Genomic DNA, 27,739 nt, shown 5'->3' with positions numbered 1-27,739 from the left:
AAGGACAGTGTAGACCCCTTACTCAATGAGGGGGGAAAAATAGTAACAGAAAATGTGGAAATGGCAGAGGTGCTTAATGGCTTCTTTGTTTTGGTTTTCACCAAGAAGGTTGGTGGTGATTGGACGTCTAACATAGTGAATGCCAGTGAAAATAAGGTAGGATCAGAAGAGGCTAAAATAGGGAAAAAACAAGTTAAAAATTAGTTAGATGTCTTCAAGTCACCAGGGCCTGATGAAATGCATCCTAGAATACTCAAGGAGCTGACAGAGGAGATATCTGAGCCATTAGCGATTATCTTTGAAAAGTCATGGAAGACGGGAGAGATTCCAGAAAACTGGAAAAGGGCAAAAACAGTGCCCATCTATAAAAAGGGAAATAAGGACAACCCAGGGAATTACAGACCAGTCAGCTTAACTTCTTTGCCCAGAAAGATAATGGAGCAAATAATTAAGCAATCAATTTGCAAACATCTAGATAGTAAGGTGATAAGTAACAGTCAGCATAGATTTGTCAAGAACAAATCGTGTCAAACAAACCTGATTAGGGTGACCAGACAGCAAATATGAAAAATCGGGACAGGGCGTGGGGGATAATAGGAGCCTATATAAGAAAAAGACCCCAAAATCAGGACTGTCCCTATAAAATCGTGACATCTGGTCACCCTAAACCTGATAGCTTTCTTTGACAGGGTAACAAGTCTTATGGATAGGAGGGAAGTGGCAGACGTGATATATCTTGACTTTAGTAAAGCTTTTGATACTGTCCCACATGACCTTCTGATAAACAAACTAGGGAAATGCAACCTAGATGGAGCTACTATAAGGTGGGTGCATAACTGGTTGGAAAACCATTCCCAGAGAGTAGCTATCAGTGGTTCACACAGTTCACAGTCATGCTGGAAGGATGTAACGAGTGGGGTCCTGAAAGGATCAGTTCTGGGTTCTGTTCTGTTCAATATCATCATCAATAATTTAGATAATGGCATAGAGAGTACACTTATAAAGTTTGCGGATGATACCAAGCTGGGAAGGGTTGCAAATGCTTTAGAGGATGGGGTTAAAATTCAAAATGATCTGGACAAACTGGAGAAATGGTCTGAAATAAATAGGATGAAATTCAATAAGGACAAATGCAAAATACTCCATTTAGGAAGAAAAAATCAGTTGCACACATACCAAATGAGAAATGACTGCCTAGGAAGGAATACTGCAGAAAGGGATCTGGGGGTCATAATGGACCACAAGCTAAATATGAGTCAACAGCATAACGCTGTTGCAAAAAAAGCTAACATAATTCTGGGATGTATTAGCAGGAGTATTGTAAAGCAAGACATGAGAAGTAATTCTTCCACTCTACTCTGCGCTGATTAGGCCTCAACTGGAGTATTGTGTCGAGTTCTGGGCGCCACATTTCAGGAAAGATGTGGACAAATTGGAGAGAGTCCAGAGAAGAGCAACAAAAATGATTAAAGGTCTAGAAAACATGACCTATGAGGGAAGATTGAAAAAACTGGGTTTGTTTAGTCTGGAAAGAGAAGACTAAGGGCGGGACATGATAACAGTTTTCAAGTACGTAAAAAATTGTTACAAGGAGGAGGGAGAAAAATTGTTTTTCTTAACCTCTGAGGACAGGACAAGAAGCAATGGGCTTAAATTGCAGCAAGGGCAGTTTAGGTTGGACATTAGGAAAAACTTCCTAACTGTCAGGGTAGTTAAGCATTGGAATAAATTGCCTACGTAAGTTGTGGAATCTCCATCATTGGAGATTTTTAAGAGCAGGTTGGACAAACACTTGCCAGGGATGGTCCAGATAATACTTAGTCCTGCCTTGAGTGCAGGGGACTGGACGAGATGACCTCTCAAGGGCCCTTCCAGTCCTATGATTCTATGCTTTTATGTGTGGCCTGTGCATGAGCCTCTATGAGTGTGTGTAGGCATGGGTCCATATAAGTATATATTAGACTCTGTGTATGTGCATTTATAGCATAAATATATTTGTAGTGTGCATTAGTGGTTAGTAGTGAGAAATCCCAACTCCCATGCCAAAGGTTTATGAGTAAGTGCATATTTTTGTCCTCATTGAAATAACTTATGTGTCCACATCAATATCTGTGGCCAAAATTTATCATTCAAATAGGTCTATTTTATATGAATTTCACTAGACCACTTATTTTCATTCAGAAAACATTAATATACTATTCTGTAGATCTTTAAAATTAAGAAACTATAATTTTGATACGTTCAAATATCGTATTTGGGGAATTAACAAGTTAGACTTTTAATTCGTTTTAGGAGCTGATTCACATGCACCTACCATGTATTTCAGTTTAAGAGGCGCCTTTTGTATAACGATTAAAGAGTAGTTCTGTCATTTCAATAACTGTGGCGTCATTAACTTTCCAGATTGCTGTTTCTATGGGAAGGTTTGGGAAGGTTCATGTTGCTCATTGAAGAGTTATTTTTGAGGCCCGTGGATATTTGATTGGAGAAGAAGGTGCACTCATCCAGAGCTGTGTGAAATCATTTGCACTCACAGAGGGAATGGGGAGCATTGGGCTTTCACTGTTTTAAACAATGGAAGGAAAAATGTCTTGTGACACTCATTTTGTGGGGATGGAGTGGGCTGGGGTTTGGGGTTCTTTGTCAATGAAAAAAATGCTTTTCATCTGCTGGAGATGCTACTGTGTGTATCGTGGGCAAGTAAAGCTGAACTCAAATGCACATCATTATGCTTCCCTGATACCTCCTGGGCCTTGCTGATTTGATCATGACACACAAGGGGACTCTGGCTGGGGAGGATGTGTGCATCAGTGTCAGAAGTAAATGTCAAATGAAGCCAGCTGACAGCTGGCAACCACTGCCTGTGTGCTGTGATGCTAACACGTAGCATGGGAGAACAGGAGAGACCCATCCACAATGCTGTTGTTTGGCAGAAAGTGGATGAAGACAGAAACACGTGTGTACGTGTAATGGGAATTTGTCTGAGTAAGGCCTGAGTATTCCTGAATGAGTTTCACATAGAGAGAACATCCTATCTGAAAAGCAGTAGGGGACCCACATACATTAGATCAATACATTTTAGTGGCCATATTTGCTAGGAACCAGAAACCTGCACATTGAGGTTTATGGAATGAGGAGTCTGAGGGCCTACAAATATGGTCTGGCACTAAATAAAACCCAGCTCTAGAAATGGCTTGAGAGCTGCACATCCTGCTGAGGTGTGTCCTTTGCCTCGCTACATTCCTGACATGGAAATACAAAATTTTAACAACGTGGAGGATGTGGATCCCAAAGCAAAGATCAAGGCTAAAAACTGCTCCGAGTTAGACTGAGAGTAATATATTTTCCCCATAAAACTGAAGCAAATATCCATGTTGCTTGTACATTTAATGGAATGATTATCGCTGTTTTTCTTAGACATTTTCTCAGAAATAGATAAGTGGTTCCAATGCCTACTAGCAATGATTTGTACGTGTCTCGAGCCTGGGAGCCAGACATGGCACATCAGCAATGCAGGATTTTCAAATTATGATGAATGGATAAGGCAAAGAGGAATCCCATGCCTTCTGGAATTGCAAACGCTAGTGGGCTTGGAGCCTGATCTCTGCTGAGACCAGAGCTGCAAACGCTTGAGTGGGGATCAAAGCATGACATATTAACTCACTCACCTCACTGTCTGGTGCTGGTCCCCCAGCTCAGAATGGAGGGAAGGCAGGGTACTCATTCCCTAGAAAATCTTTCCTGGGAATTTGATGGGGGGTGGGCTTCTCCCCACCGTAGTTCAAGATGCAGGGGCCAGGCCAATCGGCTGCTCTCAAAGACATCACAAGGGGACTGTGCATTGAAAGCCACTGGGCTTTTTCTTCCAGAGGACCACTAAAGGGGAGGCAGAAATGGAAGGGGTTCCCCAGAGGTAGTTGTGGGAAGTAGAACAGAGTCTCATAGTATGGGGGGGTCAAAGGCATGAATATTTCCCAAGTATTGGGACACTGAATCACAAACATCCACATCAGAGGGCTCAGGCCCGATTTCGTAAAATTATAACATGCTCTGTGCAGATTTGGTTGTTTGTCGGTTACTCGTGGCAGGGCTCGAGTTTTTGGGGGGTGAGGCCAGGCCGTTATGTCACCTACCCCATTTCACTGCTGCTAGTGGAATACCAGAAGCAGAGTTGAGAGAATAGAAATGTCTTTGTAAAAGGTGGGCTAATCAGCCCAGCAACAAAATGCTGGGCTTGAGAACAGTCACTTGTGTAGCCGGGAAGGAGGGTTCCCTCACTCGAAGGAATTACAGGGGGAAGTTCTCTGCCCTGGGCTATGCAGGAGCTCAGAACAGGTGATCATCAAGGTCCCTTCTGGCCTTAACATCAATGAACTGATGAGAAGAAACTGAGACACCTGAATCTCTCTTTTTGCAGGGTGGGCACCATCGCTCTGCAGAGCAGGATGGGGTACAGGATCACTCATTTTATTCCAATTCAAGTACTGCTGCTTTGGTAAAAACTGACCTGTGACAGTTACCCACCCAGGAGTGTTGGAATAATTCTCAGGAATTTTTTTTATAAAAAGGAAGACAAGTAAATGCTATTTTTCCTGTAACTCGTGTTTAAAACTGGCAGGAAGTGCAGCTTCTGGAAGTGTCTGCATGGTGAGTGAGCTCTGTGTGACAGAAGTTACTAAATTAAATGTTATGACTCTAGGTGGCAATATTTGGTGGCAAAATGCCCAGTCTGGATTATTTTTTTGTATCTTTTAAGTTAACCCCTCCGTCCTGCCTGGACCTGCTGCAGGACTTCCTTAGTGTCAGAGCGAACTACTCAGACTGCACTAGCACAGTGGTTCTCAACCAGGGCTACGCAGGGGTCTTCCAGGGGGTACATCAGCTCATCTAGATTTTTGCCTAGTTTTACAACAGGCTACATAAAAAGCACTAGCGAAGTCAGGACAAACTCAAATTTCATACAGACAATGACTGGTTTATACTGCTCTATGTACTACACACTGACATGTAAATACAGTATTTATATTCCAATTATTTATTTTATAATTACATGGTAAAAATGAGAACATAAGCAATGTTTCAGTAACAGTGTGGCTGTGACACTTTTGTATTTGTATGTCTGATTTTGTAAACAAATAGTTTTAAAGTGAGGTGTAAATTGCGGTACGCAAGACAAATCAAAGCCCTGAGAGGGATACAGTCATTTGGAAAGTTGGAGAGCCACTGACCTTGCGGACACGAAGCCACTGCTTTTGCCAGTGCAACACAAATTTCACAATTGGAATGCCATGCTCAGCGTTCAGTTTCCTTCAAGTCCCTGATATTTCAATATTGCATTTGTGCCTGTTCTTAGCATTCCCACTTGCGACTGGCAGAGAGACACTTATCTCAGAGAACTCAGGGAAATTACATCACTTCTTTAAGTCTATTTTGCAAGCCAGCTCTGTGTATTCCTCACGCCATACTGCATGTATAACACACCCTGTATGTATGTACATGTACAGCAAGTTGTCTATACTCAGGTAGGAAATATGGGTGTATGATGATAAATGGATGGAAAGACTCCCATTGACAACATTAGGCTTTGGGGCAATACCTTATTTGGATCTCAGCATCTTGTAAATTATTCTTGTCCTCTACTAAGATGGTAGGACAACGAGCAATGGCCTGAAGCTAAGGAAGGAAAGATCTAGACTAGATATTTGGGGATAGCTCCTAACGGGCAGTGCCCAAGGGCAAAGGGGTCAAGGCACCAGCACAATGGAGTCTGAAAGAAAGGGCACCTATGGGTGGTCTTCAAAATCAGACTGAATGACTGGGCCCTGTGACCTCTTCTTCCACTGCCTGTGAATCTAGGGTTCAGGATGGCTCTGACTTTTCCATCCCACTTTGCCCGTTCATAACTATCAATTGGAACAGGTGCAAGAAGAGCTCACCTGAGTCTGAGTCATCGGGGCTCACTGAGCTCAGCAAGTCCTTTTCTTTTTCATAGTCACTTTTGCAGAGCAATTGTCCTTCCTTCAGAACAAATTCATCTCCTTTCCTCAGCTGTCGTTCACAGACACAGCAACTGAAGCAGCTTAAGTGGTAAACACATTCCAAGGCTCTCATCACAAATTCTGTTGGGGCGATCTTTTCCATGCAGCCACTGCACTTAGCAGCAAATAGCCTGTGAGAAGGAAAGGGGGGAAGGGGAAATGTCAGAACGTGCACCGTATTTATTTCAACAGGAAAAATAGGTTCAGATTTTAATTGTACTGCAGATCAGCCTGCCACACGGCTTAGCACATTAGCGACCGGTGAACCTCAGTACCTCCGGCGGGACCCAACTTATTGGAATTCTGAACCCTTTGGTCTAGAAGTCTCCTGAGCTCTAGTTTCCTCATGAGATTTCCAGGGCACCTGTGGTTTGGTCGGGTTGGAAAGACCCAAAGAGCAGCCTCTGTCTCAAAATGTTGTTGTTCCTCCATCAGGGGATGAACCCAAGAGTTCCAGAGGCACAAGAGAAAAAGTGAACAAAAAAAAGTTACTTAATCTCTCTGAAAGCTCTAAACAAATGCAGTTCAGTTCAACTTTTGGAGAAAGATTTGAGTCAAACCTTAGGCTACCCAAACTAATTTTCTGATACTTAACCCAATAGTGATTTTGTAACTATACTGTCCTAGTATAATTATTGCTGTGGAGGATAACAAATGAGCATTGAAACAAGAAAGGGATCCTTAGTATGTGGAAGGAGGGGCATTATTGTCTGGGCAAGATATGTGGAAGAACACGAGTGTTCCTGGGGCTGTTGAGTCATTTCCAGACTAACCTGTTTCAGAGAAGGTAGTTTACCTTTTGGAAGGATGTGAAACCCCCTCTGGCTCCTCCAGAGGTACACAGCATATGACCCGCTAAACCATTGCCATAATCACAGACTCCAGAACACTCACTACAGTTCATGAAACTCTCAGAACTCCCCCACTCTCAGCAATTGTTCATTTTCGAAAGTGACGCTTGAATCATTTCATTTAGTTTTATTTTGATTCTCTAATGGCAGTTGGGAAGCTCCCCCAGTGAGCTTGCATGAAAGGCGCCGTTTCAAATAAAGGTGAGTGATTAATTAATTTCCTGTAGCATATAGTGTGCTCGGTGCGTCTAGATTTTAGCATCTTTTCATGGCAATACATAGAAATGCAAGGTAAGGTCTTGTAATATATCCATGTTTCCAAGGCAATGAGAAGCACATAGGTATTTGTATAGTAGACATGCTCTGCTCTGCTTACAGGGAAAAGAAAAATATGTCCTGTGGTTTTTTTCTCTTTGTTTTTCAAAATGACCACCTTTTGGTTCACAGGCAAATGGACTCCATTACAGGGTGCATGTCCTACTGTGGCTGCTAGATATGTACCTCATAGGCCTTCATTTTGTCTCAGCTGAGGAAATACAGCAAAATGGCAGCTACTACTTCTTTAGTGAAAAGGTGGGCGGAGTGTATGGGCAGGTGGGAGAGAAATTTCACATGCCTGTATATTGTACATGCCTCACAAACCAGCCAACAAGCTCCTCTTTGGATCCATAATGAACCAAGCCTATTAAATGGAATCTGATGCCCCAGGAGACTCTGGGACACCTCCAGAAAATAAGGCCATTTCATTTCCTACAGTGCATTGGATTTTCCGACAGCTATTTTTGCTGGTAGATGCAAACTATTAACAGAGGGAGAAAATCTGACCATACATTTGTATTGGTTGACTTAACAAAAGTATAAAAAGGCGTTAGCTGGTCAGTCCCTAAAACGGAAATATTTGGTGCACATGCGTAATAAAATAGCTAAAAGGATTAAAAGCAGGGCTGTCGATTAATCGCAGTTAACTCATGCGATTAACTCAAAAAAAATTTAATTGTGATTAAGTGCCCTGTTAAACAATAGAGAATACCAATTGAAATTTATTAAATAGTTTTGGATGTTTTTCTACATTTTCAAATATATTGTTTTCAATTACAACACAGAACAAAGTGTACAGTGCTCACTCTATATTATTATTTTTAATTACAAATATTTGCACTGTAAATATGATAAAATAAATAGTATTTTTCATCTCATACAAGTACTGTAGTGCAATCTCTTTATTGTAAAAGTGTAACTTACAAATGTAGATTTTTTTGTTACATAACTGTACTCATAAACAAAACAATGTAAAACTTTAGACTACAAGTCCACTCAGTCCTACTTCTTGTTTCGCCAATTGCTAAGACAAACAACTCTGTGTACATTTATGGGAGATACTGCTGCCTGCTTCTTAATTACAGCACCTGAAAGTGAGAACAGGCGTTCACATGGCACTTTTGTACCGGCATTGCAAGGTATTTACGTGCCAGATATGCTAAACATTCGTATGCCCCTTCATGCTTCGGCCACCATTCCAGAGGACATGCTTCCATGCTGATGATGCTTTTTAAAAAAATAACGTGTTAATTAAATTTGTGACTGAACTCCTTGGGGGAGAATTATATGTCTCCTGTTCTGTTTTACCGCATTCTGCCATATATTTCATGTTATAGCAGACTCGGATGATGACCCAGCACATGTTCTTTTTAAGAACACTTTAAACTGCCGATTTGACAAAACGCAAAGAAGGTATCAGTGTGAGATTTCTAAACACAGCCACAGCACTTGACCCAAGGTTTAAGAATCTGAAGTGCCTTCCAAAATCTGAGAGGGACGAGGTGTGGAGCATGCTTTCAGAAGTCTTAAAATAGCAACGCTCCAATGTGGAAACTACAGAACCTGAACCACCAAAAAAGAAAATCAAACTTCAGCTGGTGGCATCTGACTCTGGATTGTTATCGAGCAGAACCCGTCATCAGCATGGTTGAAGCATGAAGAGACATATGAATCTTTAGCGCATCTGGCACATAAATATTTTGCAACACCGGCTACAACAGTGCCATGTGAACGCCTGTTCTCACTTTCAGGTGACACTGTAAACAAGAAGCGGGCAGCATTATCTCCTGAAAATTGTAACCAAACTTGTTTGTCTGGGTGACTGGCTGAACAAGAAGTAGGACTGAGTGGACTTGCAGGCTCTAAAATTTTACATTATTTTATTTTTGAATGAAGGGTTTTCTTGTACATAATCCTACGTTTGTAAGTTCAACTTTCATGATAAAGACATTGAACCACAGTACTTGTATTAGGTGAATTGAAAAATACTATTTCTTTAGTTTTTTACAGTGCAAATATTTGTAATAAAAATAAATATAAAGTGAGCACTGTACACTTTGTATTCTGTGTTGTAATTGAAATCAATATATTTGAAAATGTAGAAAACATCCAAAAATATTTAAATAAATGGTATTCTATTATTAACAGTGCGATTAATCGTGATTAATTTTTTTAATCGCTTGACAGCCTTAATTAAAAGACAAGGAGCAAACAGTTCTAACCGCTTTAAAAAGTCATTTCTATTTAACTGTTTAAACCCGTTTGGCTCAGTTTAATTAAGCTTGTATCTTTTGCCTGAAGAGTTGTTGTGATGGAACAAGCTGAAGATTACCAAGTCTGGGGTGAAGGCATAAAACTCCTCTCACTGGCATCCGTTCATTCACACCACTGTGACAGTGAACCTGTGTTCACCTCAGTACAACTCAGGTGGATGGATACAAGCAGGGATGGGACCAGCCCAACAGGTGGGAACAGCCTCCCACAGGCTGTAGATAGAACAGATTCTCAAGGGGGAAATTGCAGTCTCTGCAGTCTCAACCTTCCTGACTTCATTTGCATTTCAAATCAACGCTGTTGTTTAAAGTGATCTTTAAAAGGTATTTTAGACAGTGGCCACAGTCCTGTAACTCCAGGGAGGAGGATCCTTAAAAAAGTCTCCTTGCTGCTCCTGCAACTCTGATAATACAGAATGAAACTCCGTGAGACGGCTGTGCTGTTAATTAAACATGTTGTGAATTATTGATGCATTCTAACCCTTTCTATGGACAGCTTCAGTATAAACACAAAGGGCCTGGCCCAAGAGATCCCATGAAGGCAGGTTACAACAATGGCACCCAGACAGTCTCTGAGGGGATAGGGACACTCTTCTTGTCTGACTAGCAGAGGAGCTGGCTACAGCAGACACTGAGGGCTTGTCTTCACTACCCACCCGGATCAGCGGGTAGAAATCGATCTCTCGGGGATCGATTTATCGCGTCTCGTCGGGACGCGATAATCAATCCCCGAATCGACGCGCTTATTCCACCAGCCTAGGTAGGAGTAAGCGCCGTCAATGGGGGAGCCGCGGCAGTCGATTTCCCGCCGTCCTCACAGCGGGGTAAGTCGGATCAGATACGTTGAATTCAGCTACGCTATTCCCGTAGCTGAATTTGCGTATCTGAAATCGATCCCCCCGTAGTGTAGACGTAGCCTAAATCTAGTCAAACTTGTCTGAGCCAAACCTCTCCTTGTTGCAGAACAGTCCCTGAGCATCCTGTGATAAAACGCTAAGATGGTAATTCTGGGCTAAGGGGATTCCAGGTGAAAAGTGCTGGACACGAGCAGGAAAAGGGGATGTGATCGCATGTGCTAAAGGCACAGGGACTGAGCCCAGTGGGACAGAGAAGGGAGTTTTCCTTGCTGACAGGGCTTGAGCTGGTGAGTCTTAGCTGTGGTTTTGCCATTGGACTAGTCGGTGTGTAGTTTTGGCCCTTTGTGTTCCAGGCTAACAGGACTGGTCCATGTTTTGTAAACAAACAAATCACACTAGATAATACCCCAAGTAGTGCCACTAATTTCTCTCCCAATGGGAAATCGACTCACTAGAAAGACATGAAATCTACCACCACCCAGTGGAAGCAGAAACAATAATGTAACTTGATGTACAAAAAAGCATCTCAATAACACACTTAGGCTCCAGAGCTCCCTTGCTCTGTAGTTTGTGAACTGTAAATAAGAACATGTATAAAATAACCTTCATTCTTCCTAAATGTGTACATAGAAATGATCGAGTTTCCCTTGCCCCCCCCCCCGTTGTACTTGCAGTGCATTGTTCACCTGACTGCCACCTTCTGTGTTTCCATGCCTTGTGAAGTGGTTTGATATTCTTCAGGGTGCAGAGTGCTTTATAATGTAAATGTAAAATAGTCAATGTTATTTACAGGTAACTTGCTGTACCCAGAGAGGCAGTGTTTCTGTAGTAACATTATCACTGGTGGTCTTTTCATTGTAATGAGTCACAGACAGATTAATATAATACTAATTCATTCAATTTACCAATTACATTAGATTTGTATTTCTGTTTCATATTACTGTGTGGATGTCACACCTTCCCTTACATTTACCCTTGGAAATATAAAAAATGCCATCACCAACGCTCAGACATTCTCAACCTGTGAGGCGTGTTTTGCAATCTATGCACACAAACTGCAGTGAATCACATTTAATTCTGGGATTATGAAAATTTCATTACATTTATCAGATAGAGTACTTATAGGTTTTTCAACTCCCAGAGAGTAACCCAGGGTTATGTATGTTTTTTGCACATGGCAGTCTCACAACAGGAAACTAATCTTGACAAATGACCAGACTTTGATATCTCTGATCTAAAACACTGCTCATTAGACTGCTCGTTTTATAAACGAATGGTAATAAACCTGTTGAGAAGCCTAGGATAGCAGGAATACTTTACAGATCACCCTATACAGGTTTCAATCAAAGCAATAAATTTGAGGAGCGACATGTGGATGTTCTGAGCTGAGACAAAGACTATGCCCCACACTAACCGCATTTGGAGAAATGGTTCTTTTGCCTTGTCATACATTTTACAAATAATTTGCATAACTGACTTTTTACCCCCGTTGCTGATTATCTCCAGCTCTCTCAAGTTAACATCAAACCTCAAAATCCTTGGACTTGTTAAAGTATGCAGAGAGTGGGAATCAAATGCCTTCATTAGAAGCCCCAGGAAATCTCTGACTCCTAAGCACAACGAAAACATTCCAAAGAAAATTGTTCAAAGAAGACAAAAGAGAAAAGCAGAACAAGAAAACCTTGTTTTGAATCAATGATTGCAAGAGTTTTATAAATAAGTTCTGTTGCCTGGACAATTCGGAAAGACAACTCAATAGTTTTGGGTTTTTTGTAAGTGTGTTTGCATCTATGCCTGAAACACTTAGGGGATTTAGCTGACCTAAAGCTTGGAACAATAGACTGTTTTGTTCATTTGAGTATTGGTAATAATCGCTGTGAAACAACCTTACAGTATTAGAAAGCAAAATACACTCTGCATTTGAAAATGGCTGCACTTATCAAATTAATGGAATATACATTCTGGGGACAACGAAATGTCTGAGACATGTGGTCCTATCTTTAAACAGTAGATGAAAATGTTCACCAGCGGAAATGGCCATTAAGATTTTATATGTTAGGATATCCCTGTGAAGTCAGGCTGATTCAGTAATCCTTACAAACACAGGCACAGTTATATGATCCATTGTGCTTTCCTGCATAGGGCAGAACCATCTGGTGTTTAATATGTACAACTGATTTATTATCTCTAGCGTAGTTATCTTGCTTTAAATTTGACCCTGCTCGGCTCCTGAGAATCACTGTTCTGCTGTTTACTCTTATAACGTCCTAACAACCTGCCCTTTACCTTTCTGTTGCTTCACCAGAGCCCTTAATTTCCTTCTGTTTGTGGGCAAATAGATTTTAATAGTTTTATTATAACTAATTTATTATGAGCTGAGAGATCTCAATGTGCAGTGTAAAATTTGCTGTTCAAATTAAGTGTGGTTCAAGAGGTTTTTTAAACAGGACAGAGTTATAAAAATAGTCAATTTGTTTTTTTTACATGACTTCTGCAGTGAAGCAATAAATAGGAAGGTATTAAGATATTTGATGTACGCTAGATGACAGATGCTGCTGTCTGACTATCAGAGACTTTAAATCATTTTCTCCTTTCTCCTTTCTATGTTGTTCTGACATTCTCTGTTAGAAAAAAATGTAACAGATATCTAAGCTTTTGTTTATGTAATAATTATGCAAAGATTATTGTCACTGGTTTTGGTAAATATTGTAAATAACCTTTAACTCTGACACTTTGGTATACTGACAATGATTTTTGTATGTCATTGAAATCATGGGTATACATCCATGCCAACCGAGCATGTACTTGGTATTCATATCATATGGTACAAAATGTGTCAGAACTGAAGTAGGATAGGCTTTTCACAACAACTGAATTTTATTAAGAGAGAAACTAAATGTCTAATGATATTTCATAATACAGCTCTATTACTCATACTTCAGCCGCACATTATATGCAGCTTAGAATGGCGGAAACACCACATATGGTTCAGCAGAACTTCAAAAAAATGTTGTGTCCTCTGGATTATGGCTGCATATAGAAAAGGAAAGGCTGTTGCTTGGTTACATTAAATTCAAATATTCAAAATATCCCCACTGTGCCAAAGCAAAACTGAAATGTTTCAGTTTATGGCTTGGGAAAAAATTAACAATTCATTTTAAGAAATATTGGAATATTTCAAATTTCCCTTCAGAAAAAAATAATTACTTATTTTTCTGAAGGCAATTTCATAGTTGAAGTTTCAGTAAAACTAAGCCATTTCACTTTCTTGAAGAACCAATAAAGTCTGCATAAAAATTAAAAGTTTATGAAAAAGTAACCCTTCTGAAAGAGGCTAACAAAAATTCATCTTTTTATATAGCAAAAATTTGAAAAGAGCATTTGCTAACCCACCCCCTTAGTTATCATTGTAGGTAATACTACCACTTGTAGATGAACACTAACATTAAAAGCTATGAACTGGTTGAGAATTTGAAAGTGGAAGGCAACTTGTATGAAAGTTATCATGATTCTAAGGAATGGTAGGAGGGAGAACAGCAAAATAAAGGCATTGGGTTTCAAGAAGGCAGACTTTAGCAAACTCAGGGAGTTGGTAGGTAAGATCCCAGGGGAAGCAAGTCTAAGGGGAAAAACAATAGAAGACAGTTGGCAGTTTTTCAAAGACACATTATTAAGTGCACAAGAGGAAACTATCCCACTGCGAAGGAAAGATAGGAAGTATGGCAAGAGACCACCCTGGCTTAACCAGGAGATCTTCAATGATCTGAAACTCAAAGAAGAGTACTACAAAAAGTGGAAACTAGGTCAGATTACAAAGGATGAATATAAACATATAACACAAGCATGTAGGGACAAAATTAGAAAGGCCAAGGCACAAAATGAGATCAAACTAACTAGAGACATAAAGGGTAACAAGAAAACATTCTACAACTACATTAGAAGCAAGAGGAAGACCAATGACAGGATAGGGCTGTTACTCAATGGGGCCGGGGGCGGGGGGGGAATAATAACAGAAAACGTGGAAATGGCAGAGGTGCTCAATGACTTCTTTGTTTCGGTTTTCACCAAGAAGGTTGGTGGTGATTGGATGTCTAACATAGTGAATGCCAGTGAAAATGAGGTGGGATCAGAAGAGGCTAAAATAGGGAAAGAACAAGTTAAAAATTACTTGGACAAATAAGATGTCTTCAAGTCACCAGGGCCTGATGAAAAGCATCCTAGAATACTCAAGGAGCTGACAGAGGAGATATCTGAGCCATTAGCAATTATCTTTGAAGAGTCATGGAAGATAGGAGAGATTCCAGAAGACTGGAAAAGGGCAAATAGAGTGCCCATCTATAAAAAAGGAAATAAGGACAACCTAGGGAATTACAGACCAGTCAGCTTAACTTCTGTGCCCAGAAAGATAATGGAGCAAATAATTAAGCAATCAATTTGCAAACACCTAGCAGATAATAGAATCACAGAATATCAGGGGTGGAAGGGACCTCAGGAGATCATCTAGTCCAACCTCCTGCTCAAAGCAGGACCAATCCCCAGACAGACATTTTTACCCCAGTTCCCTAAATGGCCCCCTCAAAGATTGAGCTCAGAACCCTGGGTTTAGCAGGCCAATGCTCAAACCACTGAGCTATCCCTCCCCATAAGGTGATAAGTAACAGTCAGCATGGATTTATTAATAACAAATGGTGTCAACCAACCTGATAGCTTTCTTTGACAGGGTAACAAGCCTTGTGGATGGGGGGAAGCAGTAGACGTGATATATCTTGATTTTAGTAAAGTTTTTGATACTGTCCCACATGACCTTCTCATAAATAAACTAGGGAAATGCAACCTAGATGGAGCTACTATTAGGTGGGTGCAAAACTGATTGGTAAACCATTCCCAGAGAGCAATCATCAGTGGCTCACAGTCATGCTGGAAGGGCATAACGAGTGGGGTCCCACAGGGATCAGTTCTGGGTTCAGTTCTGTTCAATATCTTCATCATAATGGCATAGAGAGTACACTTATAAAGTCTGTGGATGATACCAAGCTGAAAGGGGTTGCAAGTGCTTTGGAGGACAGGATTAAAATTCAAAATGATCTGGACAAACTGGAGAAATGGTCTAAAGTAAATAGGATTAAATTCAATAAGGACAAATGCACAATACTCCATTTAGGAAGAAAAAATCAGTTGCACACATACAAAATGGGAAATGACTGCCTAGGAAGAAATAATGCAGAAAGGGATCTGGGGGTCATAGTGGATCACAAGCTAAATATGAGTCAACAGCATAACGCTGTTGCAAAAAAAGGAAACATCATTCTGGGATGTATTACCAGGAGTGTTGTAAAGCACGAGAAGTAATTCTTCCGCTCTCCTCCGCACTGAGTAGGCCTCAACTGGACTTTTGTGTCCAGTTCTGGGTGCTACATTTCAGGAAAGATGTGGGCAAATTGGAGAGAGTCCAGAGAAGAGCAACAAAAATGATTAAAGGTCTAGAAAACATGACCTATGAGGGAAGACTGAAAAAATTGGGTTTGTTTAGTCTGGAAAAGAGAAGACTGAGAGGGAACATGATAACAGTTTTCAAGGATCTAAAAGGTTGTTATAAGGAGGAGGAAGAAAAATTGTTTTTCTTAACCTCTGAGGTCAGGACAAGAAGCAATGGGCTTAAATTGCAGTAAGGGAGGCTTAGGCTGGACATTAGGAAAAACTTCCTAACTGTCAAGGTGGTTAAGCACTGGAATAAATTGACCACGGAGGTTGTGGAATCTCCATCACTGGAGATTTTTAAGAGCAGGTTAGACAAACACCTGTCAGGAATGGTCTAGATAATTAGTCCTGGCATGAGTGCAGAAGATTGGACTAGATGACTTCTTGAAGTCCCTTCCAGTTCTATGATTCTATGTTCCAGTATGAATTTGAAGTGTAAATCTGAGTAATTGTTTGTAGCACATCTTAACAGTAATCTGGTGTTCTTTTTCTCACCAACACTTCAGTGAATATCTTATTTGTGTTGTCTTAAGGTCCTTATTATTTGCTTGGCAATGCCACCTAATGGAAAAGGCTATATAAAATAATAATAAAAGGTAGCATGATGTCACATGATGGGTGAAATCCTGGCCCCACTGAAGTAAATGGGAGTTTTGTTTGCCATTGACTTTAATGGAGTCATGAGTTCACCCAATGACTCCGCTCCCCGAATACAGATACTCTCTCAGAACATGGGATCTTATGATATATGATATATGGAAACTGACTTGCATCACTATCAAAGTACTTATGCACATGCATAATTTTAAACCTGTAAATAGTTTCAGTGCTTTCACCAGGACTCACATGCTGAATCACAGATCTAACTTTTTAATTCATAAAAAGAAGAACAGGAGTACTTGTGGCACCTTAGAGACTAACAAATTTATTAGAGCTGTAGTCCACGAAAGCTTATGCTCTAATAAATTTGTTAGTCTCTAAGGTGCCACAAGTACTCCTGTTCTTCTTTTTGCGGATACAGACTAACACGGCTGCTACTCTGAAACCTTTTTAATTCATGATATTTTCCACAGCTCTACGTAACAGGGAAATGTAAAGTGCTTTGGAGCGTCTTGCTTCAAGCAGAACATGGCAAATGGGAAAAAAAATTTTCTCTTTTTAATTTTCACACCCTAATTGACCACTTTGTTCTGCTGTCTTCTATCACTGTCACACAGCTTTATTTTATGACATCTTTTCCTTACAACACTTGATGGAAAAATTTATGAACAATCAAATTATTGCTGCTAGAACAGAATTAAAACAATTTTTCATTTACAAAGTCACTGATATTGCTCCACTGTGCTCCACCTTTGGGAATCCAATTGCTCTTCCAAGCTACTCCCATTCCTCTTTATAGCACGGCAATTGCACTGTACAGATTATGGCTGCAATTTTCTCCTAATCTGTTCTGGAGCGTGGAAAGTGTTATAAAAGTTAAGAGCACCAATTGAATTCATAAAGTCATGGCTGCAATTAAAAAGCTTAATGGATTAACAAGATGTGATGATTTTTTAGAACTATACTTTCAGGCAGTGTAAATCTTTCTGAAATAGCATTATTTTGTCCATGGATTCAAAAAAATACTTGAGACACAGACATGTGGTGTTATCCCTTTTGTATTACTCCAAAACATATCAAGGTGCCATGAAAGCACAGTGCACAATGGGCAGTCTGCGTTTCTGCAGGAACTCTGCAGAGTACGGAGGATTTACACCCCCCCCCCCCCCCGAAACACCCCATTCACCCTCCCTTTCCTCCTGTGCAATGCCACTGATTACAGGGTTACATGGCTAACACCCTGAGCAGAATTTGGTGCATTACATCACAAGCCAGTCTTTGCACATAAGGCTTGTTTTGCCTCCAAAGTATTGAATATTAATGAGTCTGACTAGAAGGCTTATCACTCTGATACACTACATGGCATTCCGAAACTACAATTTCCTGTGAATTTCCATTGCTAACAACATGGCTAATTTCTCTGCTAATACACTTTTATATGGAAATTCACTATAAGGGCCCTAGATCCCATGGTATGAAAGAGAAGCAGAGAAATTATATGTTCATGATTCAGTGCTTTGGCCTTCAGTTGTAAAGAAAAACTCACCCATCAATGCAATTTAGATTTAAATGATAAATTATTTCTTGGCTGGCAAGAATGACTTAAGGAAAGAATTTATACAGGTCCTTTCCTCTCAACTATAAACATTAAAAAGAAAAAATGGTATATGCCAGTATAAAACAAAATAACTTCCTGTGCCTACTGCAGGGATGCTGTACAAGAGCTTGTGCCCAAACCCATCAGCACAGCCAATTTAGCAACTGATTTGCAAGGAAAAGATACCTTAGTCCTGTGGTGTTAATGTCTTTGCAGTGGGGGGTCTATTGCCAGCTTCTCCAAACTCATCAACACAATCTATTATTAATACCCCTACAAAGGCTTTGTAGTATCATTATTGCACAAGGCAGTGAAAGCTCCATGGTGTAATCTGTTATCTATATTGCAAAAACATGTGAAATAAAACAAACCACAGACACTTTATAAACAAAATGTTTCATCTGCTATATCGCTTTGCATCCCCTATATATAAAACAGTAGGGTGCCGGACAGGCATTCAGAGAGATTTGCTGTGAGAGGCAGAGATGACTTTTTTATTATTATTTTTAAGAAACTTTTCTTAATTTGTTGTTGTTCGGCAAGCTCTTTAACTTGACTGAGACTTTCTGCTTCTCTTCACTCACTTGGAAAAGTTCAAATTTTTGTGCAACTTTTCCCCATTTGATTTGCATGGGAAGGGTTTTTAGAAGAAGAAAGTATCATCTAGGGCAAATCCTAGAGGGGTGAAATCTCACTGTCTTCACTCAGGGGGTAATTCTCCAAAGCTGCTGAGCCCAGTCAATGCTGGGACTGGAGGCCTCTTACTGCCTCACAGCCTCCTGCAGGATTGGCTCCACAGTCCCTGCCTAGGCAAAGCTAAAGCGCTTTGCGTGGATAACGACTGCAGGATTTGTCCTGTAAGCAACAAAGAAAACAAATGAGAGCACTGATGGCATTTTCTTAACAGCAGTTACTACTCTGGGAATCATTCAAGAAATGTAACAGAGTGTAGAGTTGGCACTTTTCTTTTAATAATGATCCAAACAGCAATGCTTGTGTATGGAAATTCCAGAATTACCCGTGATCTAATCTGCAGAGATGGAACTCCACGAGCAATATGCCTTAGAAACAAAAACAAAAAACCAAACCCTGCTGTTTTAGTTTGGAATAGACAGATCATGGCAGAGATGGGTAGATATTGTATATTTGCAGTATGTGCTTGCAGTCCAATAAGAACAAAAATAATGTTAAGACACAAGACTGTGTCTTATTTCCCAAATGCCCTGTTATTTTCTTTGTCAGTTGAAAATAAATTGTTCTTTTGTAGTAGTTTCTCTTTTCAGCCAGACTGTCAGCTATTATTTTTCTATTTCCTCTTTTTGTCACTTTGCATTATTTTTGGTGCTGTAATTCCTATTTGTTCCCACTCCTATCTTCCTGTCTCCCATTGTTCCACTTTCTAATCCCCAGTTTTACTCTTCTTCGGCTCTTTTTTGGCCCATTCTCAGTATGGTTTGAGAGAATAGCCAGGCGTGACTCCCTGCTATAGCAACCGCACCTCCCCAGGAAAGCCACAACAATCTCTTGTGGACCAGGAAAGTCTTTCACAAGCTGGCAGCAAAAGTAAATCCTTCTTCAAGGAACAAGAAGGATTAGCCGAGAGCTGTGGGCTGCAGACTTAACCCTACCCCTTATTTCTTTAGAGCACCAGTCACTCAGAACCCTGCTGCTATGTACAATTAAACAGACCTAAAAAAAATCCTGAATGACACAAGAGCTGGATTGTGTAAAGGTTTAATTCCACTTTAATACCTTTCCAAGTTCAGAACTCAAAGATAGCAATTTAACCCAAGAATCTCCATCTGAGCATGAAAACTTGTTGTTTGTCTTACAAAGGGCTCTGCTATATTCTGCTGCGAATCCTTGTCTATCAGTCTGACTTTTAATGTATGAAAGCAGCTTCTGTTTCTTCCGCTCATGTCATGTACTTTCTCTTTCCAACCCTTCCCTCCTAACTAGAAAAATGCACAGACTGCAACAGAGAGATCAGAGAAGAGACGTTATCAGGTATTACTAGATATAGCAGGAAAGGGAAAATACATTTTCCCCTTTTCTCTTCTTTTTGTATGAAAAATGAATAAAAAAATATTGAGAGAGAAAAGACACAGGAGCAACTGCAGATGTGTCCATTAATATCTCGGAATGCTAATTCATTCCTGTAATAAGGAGTCAAAGTTAATGAGCTTGTTTAATAAGACAGTACTAATACTAGTGAGGGAAAATACACAGCCCTTTTAAAGCTGATTTATTTGAAGAATCTGAATGTCTGATTCATCATCTTTATGGTAGTAACAACAGTAGGGTGTTTATTCTACCATGGTGATCACAGCATTTGCTCTACAACCCAGAGTCATTGAGTTACAGGAAACTGAGTCAATCGCCAAACTCTGCCTATTGAGATACAGGTAGATAAGGCTGATCACAAGCTACAGACTTAGCTGTAGGCATCCCATATCTACATCTGTGTTTGTACTTAGGATCTAGTAAACGAGACTCTTCACACCCGTACATACAGATTTACTGATAGGCAAGGCCACATAGCAAAGCCAGAGAGCCCTGCACCTACAGCTTCAATATTGGTTTTAAGCGTTTCCACCACTTGCACATACATTGCACAGGACATTTCCACACATGCTGAAAAGTTTGAAAATTGAGTCAAACATCCACAAAGCCAGTAGCACTGGGAGGGGGTTTCTGCCCTTTAATTCACACAATTGGGAGAATAATGCTAGATTTGTCTAAACACATGATTAGCTTTTTACATATAGAAATAACATTTTGAGAGTTAGATTTTTAAAAAATCTTACGTGAAACCTTTCAGCAGATCGAAGCGGGTAAATAATGCCTAACAAGTCTGAAAAAGGAACTATAGAGAGAGCAATAGCCTCAGCATGTTCTGGCAATACATTAATTTCCTTTGCCATGGCAATTCAGACTGCTTAGATTTCTCTACACAAGGTGGGGGGAACCAACGCTATTCTTGGGTTTTGCATTGAACATTTCCAAAATTAGATGCTTTTTTCTGAACAGGTGGCAGAATAAATTCTGCTCAGACTGAGATTCCCTTATTCGTAGTCCATGACACACAGCAGTTGTCTGAGTTATTTTAAAAATAAATGTATCTTCTGAATGGCAAGAAGTTTGCTCATCAAGAAACCTGAAGTCCTTAGTCCATCTGTGAATGATAAACGTGAGAGAAAAATCTGTGTCTAATTCTGCTCCAAATAAAGGTAAAGGGGAAAACTCCCATTGATATCAATGGGAACAGGATTGGACCCTTATTCACAAATCACTGGATTTTCAAAAACGCCCAATTCCATTGCAAATCCCAAATCTATTTTTTACCATTCTCCTCAAGAATCTCCACTTGTGACATTTAAAGTGTTGCCAACAGTTTGTCATTTTGCTGTTGGAAGCTAATGATTCATTTTTGGATCCCACATCAACATAGTATTTCACAATTCATAACACACATTGTATTAGTCAGAAATTCTGGGGACGTGTGATCCCGGTTTCTCAGACACGTATGGCCTGTGTGTGCTACCTGCTAATTGTACATGCTCATACGTGTAAGTCAGTTGGCCAAATGCTACTAAAAAGTCAAAGGTATGAGGATGGATAATTTGTACGTTTCTCTTGTTCTCATTTCACTTAGAATAGGCATTAAAACATTTACCATTGCTTCCAGCACTGCACAAACAAGGCAGGAAATGTAGAAGCTTGGAAGGTACAAGTTAATGAAATATGGTTGGGTGAACATAAGCTCTTCATTTAGACAATAACAGTTACTGCTGCAGTTTCTTTGTACCACTTTTATGAAAGTCATAAACTCTCCGAAGAATGGCATGAGCTATTTTGCCCTGATGGTCTTTGACTCTGTCTACCTGCTGGTGCAGTTAGAAAGTCTGAACTGCCTTTGAACAGATTAGGACCAAGTTAAAGTGTGACAACATCTTAAGCTTTCACCACATGTTGCCAATGATTTCCAACTAAAGATGTTACCCTCATCACTTCTGCCACAATGATAAGAATCTATAGCCCAGTCACTTGAGGAGATAAAAGCGATTTAGCTGGAAGTATAAAGTCCTCTGACTTGCTAAGCTGAGGGCCTGGCTGTCTCAACCTCGCTGAATTTTTGCTCTACAAAGCACAAAATCCTTATCATTAGGGACTTAAGCTGCTTTTTATTTTGAGACAAAAAGAATCCTGTTTATTGGCATCCAACTCAAACCAGCTGTAAACAGTCACTTTGATGAAGAAGCAGCTACAACTTCGATGTGCCTCGAGGCACCTACCCACTGAGTGTCAATCATTAAAGGAAGAATGTAAGGTGTATGCAGGGTCAGAAGAAGGCCAGGGGACATTTAAAAGACCTCAGGGCTCCTGGGTAGCCCCATTTGCCTTTTAGAACCAAAAACAGTTTAGAAGCTTCTTTGCCATATGACCTTTATCCCACCAGGCACCTCTGCGGTTAGACTCATCCTAGCTGGAGTAAGGTAGAACTGTAGCATGAGGTCTGGAGCCTGACATGAGTTTGGAAGCCATGTGCGCTATTTTGTTTTAACAGAGCCGGAACGGGTAAAGGATGCCTTACATCATTACATACTCCAGATCAGCACACAAGACTTTGATAGTGCTTGTCCTGCTGCTTTCTTCAGACATTTGAGTCACAGATGTGCTGGAGGCTTTAAGCAGTTCTAACTTCTGTATTAAACTTGGTCATAATTCATTTCTTTAATGAAAAATAACTTTACTGGGCGTAATTCCCACTTAGGTTAGAGGGATTCCCAGGGAGGATTTTGGCCTGATGAGTCTAGGTCAATAACAGAATTTAAAAGATGGGACAGAGGAAAGAAAATAGTTTTGAAAACAAATAAAGTAGAGAACCAGCAGCAATTTTATTATCTTTCAGCAACAGTCGACTTGAAAAATGTCTCTGATGTTTTAAACAATCTTACACCAGAGATCTGCAAGAAGTAGGAAGAAAAAAAAAAAGTCTGTCAATAAACCACAGAAAATGCCACATAATTCCTGACTGTTCTTTGTCCTGATAACAGGCACCCTTGAAAATGGAACTGCAAGTGACCAGCCATCCTTGGCTAAAAGTGAATAGGTCCCATTTTCTTAGCAAACCTACTTTTTAAGGAGCAAACTTTGCTTTATTGCCCTTAGTGGTCTTACTCTAGTTTTATGTCAGAACAACCGAGAGCAGGATTGGGGCCTAAGCAAGGGAACACGTCTCCTTTGGCATGGCGTTTTGCATTTCTGAACTTATTGTTACATTTGTTTTTATTACTGTTTTTTATCTTATTTCTTTAGCTGGCAATGGCACCCACCATATGCCGTGAACTTTCTAAACACACACAAAATGCAGCCCCTCCCCCAAAGAATGTACAGAAGATCAGGGCCGGCTCTAGGTTTTTTGCCGCCTCAAGCAAAAAAATAAATAAAAAAAAAACACTGGGAGTGCAACTGCCGAAGCAAAAAAAATAATAATAAAAAAAATGCCGCCCCTGAAATTGTGCCGCCCCAAGCACGTGCTTGGTTTGCTGGTGCCTATAGCTGGCCCTGCAGAAGATAGAAGGGGGTTGAAAGGAAAAGTGGTCAGGTGCTAAGCATGCAGCTTGCAAGTTACATGGCTTTCTAAGGTTAAACATGATGAATACACCTCTTCCCCCATCCTTCCATAATTCAGCCCCATTGTCTCTGCTCACATCAGTTTCCAGCATTGATTCCAGCATCCTACACCCTCTCTCCTAGCATTCAACCACCTCCCTCCACAAAAAGGAGGGGTTCGCTCAGAGGAGAAATAATGATAGAATAGATTAGTCAGCAAATTCCTTGAAGGTATCTCAGAAGCCAGGGCCCGAGGAGAGGCCAGGGTCTCTGCAGCAGGCGAGATGGAAGAAAATGCAGCCGTTTATTATGCGAGGAATGGGCACTGTGTGTGTGCTGAAGCTGCCAGCACTGATGAAACAGGAAGGGCAGGACAGGGGTCTAAGAGACATGGGCCGATCAGATCAGCTGGTAGAATTACACAGAGCTCTTGCATGTAGTTTGAACTCAGTGTGGTGGAGAGGAGAGAGATGGTCAAAGGATGCAGACATGGGGGAGGGAGATGTGGTCAGAGGGATGGGGACAATCTGAATGGTTGAAGGGGGCGACGTGGGTGTTGGGGCAACTAGAGAGGAGGCATTTGCAGTTATTGGGGCAGGACATGCTCTGACATTTCTCACATGCCTGTTCCCAACCCAAAGTGATGTGTGGGGGGAAGGCTGGTAAATTTGGCTGCCACATGTTTAAGTGACCTGAGTGTGAAAAAAGTGTCTTTTCCCAGTGCAGCCCTGTGATGATCAAGGCCCATAGGGTGAGACACACAGCCAGTGAGAGGCAGCCGTGGCGCAGGAGGCCTGCAGTCAAAGAGACGAGGCAGAGAGAGGCTGGGAGGAAGGAATACTGTGATCTCTGTTTGACAGCTGGGGAACTGAGGCCTGGAGACACTAACGGCTTGATCCAAAACCCACTGAAATCAAGGGGAGTCTCTAATTGAAGGTAACACAGGGACTCTGGTGATCTGGTTCCGTTCTCACTTTGCCAGAGTCTTCACCGCAGAATTCCCATCCTGCCCCCGGCTGCGGCCCTAGTGCGTAATGATATGGTCGTAAATGTAAACATCTGCTCACTGGTCAGTTAGCCTTGCACAGACATCCCTCATGGAGCTCCATCAGTCCATGTGCAGCAGGTCATGGAGGAGGGTACTATGGGCCTCGTCACTGTAATGGTGATCATGACAGATATAATGACTGTCCTTACTGGATTACGGAAACGGTAACATTGCGACAAGAACTGCTCGTTAGCTGAAGCTGAACAGATCTTGCTGTCAGCAGGAGTCTGTAAAGGGGCAGAGGTGCTGGAGGTGCTGCTGCACCCTCTGGCTTGAGGTAACAGTAACAACCCAAGTACGTGATTTCCACCTGCAGCACCCCCACTACAAAACCTGTTCAGCACCACTGCAAAGGGAAGAGACGGAAGCCCTTCAGGTGGGACAGCCAATATGTTGGCCACTGTCCTTGGGAACAGGCTGCAGGACACAGTCCGGCACAGGCACCTGGGTGATGAGGACAATGGACCTTGCAGGGCTTCTGTATTGTAACTTGCTGACTGAGGCCCATGCCCTGGCCCAGCAATGATTAACCCCAGCCCCAGTGCCTGCAGGCTGACAAGCAACACCTGACACTGAGGTACTAGTGAAAGAAATCTTTTCCCCTCTCTTTGTGCTGATTGTTGAGTCCCAAAGCTTTTAAACAGCTTCTTAGTTTTAAAGGGCCAGGCATCAAATAGATTCTGCAAAGCATCGTGTTTAGAGTGTTGTTACACATTGCTTAGCGGTCACTAGAGCATTAATAACTGTCTAAACACAGTGTATCTCGTATGGAACTGAACACTAAACCCAGTCCAGAGTCCTGATTCAGTCTTTATGCATGCAAAACTCTCCCACTGACTCCCCAGGACTGAGCTGAGATTTCAGGCACACAATTTAAGCAATGAGACACAGCAGTCAGTGGTGAGAAGTGGGGGCAACCCTGCACCCCTCCCTCTGAGCCAGTGCTGAATCGAAATCTCCACATACAATCCCTGTTCAGAGTTTCACTAGTGGATTTCAAGCTAACAGTCTCCTCGAAAGGACAGGAGGTGCAAGAAGCCACGTAAAAGAACGGGGTGGGGTGGAAGATGGGAGGGAAAGGTGGGGAGGAAGAGGAGAAGAGGAGAAGAGGGTAAAAGCAGAAAAGGGCTGAAGCTAAGGGGAGGAGATTGGTGAGTGGGGCTGAGGACTGGGGCTGGGCGGGGCTAGAATACAATGTCACTGGTATCTCTCCATCTCACCCTTACCCAACAGTTTAACAAATCTCATCTTCAAAGATATTTGTATCCCTTTCCTGTGCCTCTTAGTGTCTTTCTCTTTCTGTTGTTTGCCTTGGAATGTACATTCTTCTACATCTGCTTTCTGTGTGCGTTAGAACAGATATTGTCTTACAACATTTATTTCTGTATGGTATTTTGGGTTATGGTTTGTATGAGAGACAAAATATAATAGAAAATTGGTGTGTGTGTGTGTGTGTGTATAACATACACAGAAATGCATACAGTATACAATACTTTCTTGTAATTTATTCTGTGTTAAGGCATTTTCCTGCATAAAACCTCATAAAATCTTTGTAAAAAAGAGCCAGTGGTTCATCTTTATTGTCACATTGATGTCTTTATAAACTTATTCCAATGATCCATAGGAGAAGCTCTGTATTTATGGGCATATTTAAAAGGAGTCTTATATTTAACAACTGCATTTAGCTGCGTTAACTGCGAGTTGCAATAATAAAGGCCCTGCACATTTCAATGCTAAATTAAAAAAAGTTCCGCTGCTCAATAATACATGGATGCTGTTTTTTTCATTACTCTTTAATATCATCATTTCCATTTAGTTTATAAATAATTGTAGCTAGCTAATGAAACGAAATAAAACCTGCCTCCAACCCGTTCCCTAGAGCAAACTAAACTCCTCTTTTTAAAGCTTCTTAATCACCGCCCAGTTCTTACAAAATTAGCATAGTAATGGGCTTTAAATTGAGCCTCTTTGTTTTTTAATTAAGCTCCCAGCAGGTAAAAATAAAACAGATTATTGAAGAATATGCCAACACTAATAGCCTGAAACTCTTTTGACAATTAAAAAGATCCCACATTAACCCTTTAAAGGAACCCTACATTATAATTAGACGTCTCATAGCCTGAATACATCAATATTGTGGCTAAAATACTTTTAAACTTGATACGGCCTAACTGATCTGTGTCAATAGGAATATAAGAAGCAAGCCCTCTGTATCTCGATTCATCCTGCACAGCGTACCAAACTATTTATCTGGGCCCCCAGCATGCAGATATTAACACATGCTTAATGTTGAGCATATGAATTATTCCCATGAAAACCAACAAGACCACTGATATGCTTAAAGTTAATCATGCGCCTAAAGCATCAGGGCCTTGGAGAGGCCATTTGATGATGCATGTTCAATGACAACAGTTGCGTTTACGTTGTTTGCAGCGTTTGCTCACCATTGGCACAGACAGAATTCAGCCTGGAAAAGAATCCCATGAACACAAGATCCCACTTCCTAGAACGTGAGGACTCAACGTTATTTACGTGGAACCAACTGGCTGCCAAAGAGGCCGGCTACTGAAACTGTGCTAGTGCCAGGGGCTTAGCTGGGGCCATAGTTCTAAGACTCTGCTCCAGTTTCTCTTTCTCTTGAGCCTGACACCTGTAGTGAAGTGGGTTCATTTCAACTCTATGATGCTTTCTCCTGGGCCTCCATTATAAGCCTCTGGCTCGATTACAGCTCTCTGAGATGTTTAGAGAAACGGCTGCTCAAACAAAGAATTCCTCTTTCATTCTTCTAACCCCCAGAACTTAATGTTTGGTGACTGCTCCTTGGAACCCCGACTGCATTTTGTACAAGAAAATTAACTAAATGCCAGACTTAGCAGCTCTGGTTGGCATTTCAGCCTCTGACACTTATTTGAAGTGTCTGCCTAGCAGCCTGAATGCCAGCACGAGTATCCCAAACATGCCAGAAAGACAACTATTCTTCTCGCTTAGCAACACCAGGCTGTCCCAAAGGCAAAGGTAAATCTTGAGCACAACAAGAGGGTTAGGAAAGAGTAACACTGAATC

General features: G+C 41.1%; 1 protein-coding gene across 1 annotated transcript in view; it reads right to left on the bottom strand.

The window, feature by feature from the left end:
• The window catches only part of LMX1B (LIM homeobox transcription factor 1 beta), a 131,367-nt gene that overhangs the window by 12,802 nt on the left and 90,826 nt on the right, over positions 1–27,739 (bottom strand). Inside the window, exon 3 of the mRNA XM_005279432.4 lies at positions 5,937–6,169. Coding sequence (XP_005279489.1) covers positions 5,937–6,169 — 233 coding nt within the window. The remainder of the gene's footprint in view (positions 1–5,936; positions 6,170–27,739) is intronic.

This window comes from Chrysemys picta, chromosome 18 (assembly GCF_011386835.1).
Source record: "Chrysemys picta bellii isolate R12L10 chromosome 18, ASM1138683v2, whole genome shotgun sequence".
NCBI classification, from domain to species: Eukaryota; Metazoa; Chordata; order Testudines; family Emydidae; genus Chrysemys; species Chrysemys picta.
The sequence above is the reverse complement of the archived record's forward strand: the minus strand, read 5'-3'. Positions and strand labels throughout refer to the sequence as shown.